The sequence below is a fragment of the Ochlerotatus camptorhynchus genome, unplaced genomic scaffold (assembly GCF_037179485.1).
Source record: "Ochlerotatus camptorhynchus isolate MF236.1 unplaced genomic scaffold, CSIRO-AGI_Acam_v1.1 ptg000729l, whole genome shotgun sequence".
NCBI lineage: Eukaryota > Metazoa > Arthropoda > Insecta > Diptera > Culicidae > Ochlerotatus > Ochlerotatus camptorhynchus.
This window is the reverse complement of record NW_027041203.1, coordinates 61,691-66,667: the sequence shown is the minus strand read 5'-3', so window position 1 is coordinate 66,667 and position 4,977 is coordinate 61,691. Positions and strand designations below refer to the sequence as shown.

Genomic DNA, 4,977 nt, shown 5'->3' with positions numbered 1-4,977 from the left:
ATCTAATTTGCGGCTAAGAACTTTCTCACAAACTAAAAGCACAAAATGCCGACGGGTTCAGTTCTACAGCAGCATTATTTCAATTATGCTAGAAAAGTAGCTTGGATACCATGGTTAAAAACTAGTTTTAAGAAACTTCTTCGTTTTGATCTATTTGGTTGAGTTTCAGTTCACATCTGTCGCAAAACAATCTTGAAACCAGTTTTACAACCACGATTAAGTATACACATTTTAGACATTTTAGTCTCACTACAGTTCTTTTTTTTTCCTTCCAGCATTTATCCTTTTTGCAATAAAGAATAAAGTTAATATCACAGATTCATAGAAAATAACACCTGGGCATTCTTCGAATGGAAAGTAGTGCTTTTACTGGTGAACTGCTGCTCCCATTCGTTGGCTGTACAAGGCAGCTGCGTACGGTGAATAGTACTGCCCAAATGCAGCAGGGTTGAAAGCCGCTCCATACGGTGACCCAGAAAGCCCCGCTGGAAGCGCCCCAGGTTTAGCGTACGGATGATATCTGGCAGCTGAAAGTGGACTCAGAGGAGGATTTGGATATCCTCGGTGTAGTGATGACGGTGGAAAAATGCCACTCAATGGCATCAATTGTTGCTGTAAGGCTAATGCCGCCGGATCCGATAGGTTAGCTGTGTGAGTTCTCAGGTGAGACAGTAGTTCGTCTGTGGTATTGAAGCGTTTACCGCAGTACGAATCTCCCATAACCCAGTTACACATGTAGGGACGACCAGGTTGCGTAGCAGCGGGTGGATAAGGATATCCTGGCGGTAGTGTTCCCATAGCCATGGCTAGACTGTATTTCTGATGGTCACACTGACTGCAACCTGCTGGACATTGTCCACCCATCATCATTTGATGATTATGCGCTGAGAACTGACATCCTGTGCAGTAAGGATCCTTGCAGATTGGTACCAAGGTTTCACCACCAGATGGAGTTTTGACCCTTGTGTAGCTCAGGTAAGGATTGGCACCAGCAGCTGCGGCTCCAGGATATGCCGCCGCTAACATTGCAGCATGGTGATGAGTGAAGGCTCCAGCGAAAGGAGGCCTGAACGCCGGATTCGTATGATCAATCCCCGACGGTGATGGTAATCCAGTAAGTGGGTTTATTCCGTAAGCACTAGGTTTGTATCCCGACATATCTTTTCCAGCTTGCATAACTTCGGCACCCGGTCGTATGATAGGGCTAGCAGTTGTTTTGTCACGGTCATTCGGGGAACTTGTCTTTCTACTGCTACCCTCGGGTGTACATTTACCATTTTCACTCATTTCACTGTTCTTAACACTTCCAGCACGAGGCGATTCAGCACTTCCGCGAGATGAAGAGCGCATATCTTTCTTCACATCATTATTATTAGCATGATTCACACTGTTGTTGTTCATTATATCACTTCCACTACTCATTTTAGACGAAGGACGATCGTCATTCTTCACTTTTGTGGTAAGCACATTCATTTCGTATGGTTTGAACGCCAATTTGATCTCAGGAGAGGAATCCGACTTTTCTGTTTTCACCGACGGGGATCTCGAGTTGTTAGAGTGTCCTCCGTTTTCAACCGAGCCGGCCGATGAAACTGAAGACGAAGACGAAGATGATGATTTTTTGTTCTTTTCCGATGGAGAAACCAGCGATTTGACGGTTATGTTCCCAGAATCAGCACCGATCTGGCTGCAGGTTTGTGCCAGCAGTGCCAGTGGGCTCTTCTTTGCATCCAACTGTACCAAAGTGTAAGAAAATGAAATTAGTTAGTAAGAAATACATTTTGTTTCAAATAAGGAAGCTATATAGAATAATATCAATCGTAATTTTGAAACATACCGAGGTTGGCAGCGGTGACATGTAATCCGGCTGCAGATACTGATTATTTCCAATTTGTAACATTGCTGCTCCTTCTAGTATGACCATTTGTTGAGGTACTCCAATATTTCTGAATTCTTTTGTAACCACTTTGTTCTTATTTTTCCTTGTTCATTCAATTCACAAATAGTAATCCACAGTTCTATTATTATCCTTTGATTGTAGATATCACTTTTCCGCTTTCCCACACACTGGTAAGCTTTTCGGAGATAACTCTCCTGCACCACACGATTCCGCAGCTGACAATAGCTTCCACTATCTTCATTCAAACAGTATTCATGTAATGTTGTTTACCTCTTCCTTCAGCATTAACCACATAGAGGAAACATCTACTCTCTGACAATCTCAAATGACTTTACGCTCTGAGCTCTAGGCAAGAGCTGTTTACGGCCCGAAAGACAAACTCAAACTGAAAACTGGATATCATGAAACGATTTATGGCTACGACGAGCGAATACACATTTTCATCATGGTTTCCATCTCGACTGAGCCGTCGGCCAATCGCAACGCTAGGAAGCATGCGCCCCTCTTTACACACACAAGTAGCAAAGAGAGGAGAGAGATTTTTTCATTTCATTCACGCACATGGCACTCAAGTATGCTTGTCTGTCTCACTCAGAACGAGTTTTATTTTATTTCTTACTTCCTCTGCCCATTAACTTCACACTTAATGGTGTTGAGCAAACTCGTTATGCTGGCTCGCTGAATTGAGCATAAAGGTGTATTCAGATCTAAGCGTACATTAGCGGAACGGAGCAAAATGTGCGTTCGAATGAGAGAGACAACTTGTACTTTTCTCCCTCTCGTACCTTCGCAAAATCTCTCTCCGCGCGTGAAATATCGCTCAGATCTGAATACACCTTAAGAGCATAACAAGTAAACCATTAAAAGAGCAATTTTCTCAGAAAACAACCGCTCTCCTTGTTGATGTTTATGCTGAGAGAAGAACATTGGACTCACACTGTTTAAATGTGCTCATCGAGTGGAGTGGGGATTCAGTGTTGCGCGACTAAATGAATGGAAAGGTATGACTATAATATTAGTATTTAGAGACTAAACACCACAAACATAAAAAAAAACTGCAAATACCAGGCCGTTCCTGGTATACCTAATTAAACGATTCAACCTAATTAAACGATTCATTGACGAGCCCAAACCACCGAAACCGAAAACATTAATTACATTTGAATCCATATAATCTGGCAACATTGTTAACTTAAGAGTAGCAGCTGATTACTCCCATTTCCATTCACATCGATTCAGTGTTTCTCCGCCGCGGTACTTCTTCGGTTATGTTTATCTTCATTGGTTTGCCACCCAAGATGATATGAAACCACGAGAATAAACCGCCTTATAGCTCTCCAACCACAGCACGGTTGTCATCATCGCACTCGGCATTGTCGGTGATGGCGGGTGGTGATGATGATGTTGTTGATGTTGATGGCAGCCAAATCGTTCCTTTTAGCTGGCCCGACCAAAGTTGACGCGGCGTTCGCTCTTTTGACGCGACCGCTACTGCTGCTGCTGCTTCTGCTAACACACCACGACGAGCTGGCATAGCTACAACCGTACCATGACACACTTGTATGTTCGTCGTTCGTTGCGGGAAACCACTTCAGGGGTAAACAACGAGCTGAATGGTTCATCTGTCTGGTGACGGCTGCTTGGCTTATAACCGCGGCACAAAGGCAGACGGCGCTGATGATGGAAGGCGGTGGTACGTTATAGGGGAAACGCTCCTATAGTTGCGGTACGTTAGAAGCGTTAGGTTCCTATAGTTGTGTATGGAGACGCAATACACAACTATAGGAAACTAACGCTTCTAACGTACCGCAACTATAGGAGCGTTTACCCTAGCAGTAGATCATAACTCAGGCACCTCATTTTGTCATTTTCTCTAAGTTTACCAATCTTTCCTCACATCCTCACAACGACTACAAGTGTTGATTTTTTTTCCAATCACTTAACCATTTCTAGCTATGCCAGTAAAAGATAAATGAGATATAGAAGAGTCAACAAAAGAAAAAGAAATCAAGGAAAATCAACAAATTTGAAATGACCCGGAATATTCTATAATGCCGGCGGTAGAATTAAATAAAGACATCTAGTGAAAACCGCTTTTATATACGTTATACGTAGTGTCGGAAGTAGTGCACAATGACGCGCTATAATGCGCACTACTCCGACACTATGTATAACGTACCGAACGAGAGTAAAATCGATTTTCGATAGTAGGTTTTTTTTTGTTTTCACCTGTGACAACAATATTGAAATACTTCTCCGCACACATTTTTATATGGTATTGAGAGACATTTTTTTTCTTGTTAGTTTAACGCAGTAGAGTTATTTCAGAACATTGATTCGTCTATATATTGAATAATATATGTCTGATGAATCAGAATGCGAGCATGCCACTGTTAGATATAAATCTATATTCAGTATACATTATTTTTAAAACCTATTTTTGTTTGATAATTTCAATGTTTGATTAAATTCGTTAAGAAATAGAAAAATGGAAATTTTAGGTCAAATTATAGTATACTCACATGAGTATTTTTCTAGTTGATAAAAATTAGTGCATAAACTTGCTAATGTCGCCCATTATATTCAAATCAATTCTCCTAGGTGCTAATAGATACAAGAAAAGTAATGCAAGTATTAAAATGTATATTCTGCATTGAAAAACCGTTTGGAAACAATACCAGTTAAAAATCTTTGCGTACAACCTTTTTTCTGATTGTAGTTAATGTAATTAAATTGAATTATTCTTGTGCAATAATTGCAACTCACTCACCCCTCGACTTCAATCAAATGCATGTTGGTTGACTATTCTGACGTTTGGTGGTGTGTCGAACATGAAGTTTCTGTCTCCTGAGTGATGTATGGAAAATTGAAGAGTGAACTATATGGTTAGCCGGTGCCAGTGGTGAAGTGGTAAGCGTGACTGCTTTCTCACCCCAATGGGTCTGAGTTCAATCCCAGTCGAGGTCAGTGGGATTTTTCTGAGGCTTTAAAATCTCCCTTCGGAAGGGAAGTAAAGCCGTTGGTCCCGGCCCATGTGTGTTTGAATGGGTGCGATAATCTAAGCAGGTGTGGAAGCT

General features: G+C 41.6%; 1 protein-coding gene across 1 annotated transcript; it reads right to left on the bottom strand.

Moving 5' to 3' along the window:
- Positions 1 to 299: 299 nt before the first annotated feature.
- noc (no ocelli) lies at positions 300 to 2,317 on the bottom strand. The gene is made up of 2 exons (XM_065238172.1): positions 1,838 to 2,317; positions 300 to 1,734 (listed from the first exon to the last, which is right to left on the bottom strand). The coding sequence occupies exons 1-2, from the start codon at positions 1,922 to 1,924 to the stop codon at positions 367 to 369; spliced, it is 1,455 nt and encodes a 484-aa protein (XP_065094244.1). The 5' UTR covers positions 1,925 to 2,317; the 3' UTR covers positions 300 to 366.
- Positions 2,318 to 4,977: the final 2,660 nt, after the last annotated feature.

What these genes read in the sequence shown, in the direction of transcription:
- noc (XM_065238172.1), bottom strand. Translation starts at nt 1,924, where the DNA reads ATGGTCATACTAGAAGGAGCAGCAATGTTACAAATTGGAAATAATCAG. An exon ending in TGTCACCGCTGCCAACCTCG is followed by an intron (nt 1,735 to 1,837) that starts GTATGTTTCAAA and finishes ACTTTGGTACAG; the next exon opens with TTGGATGCAAAGAAGAGCCC.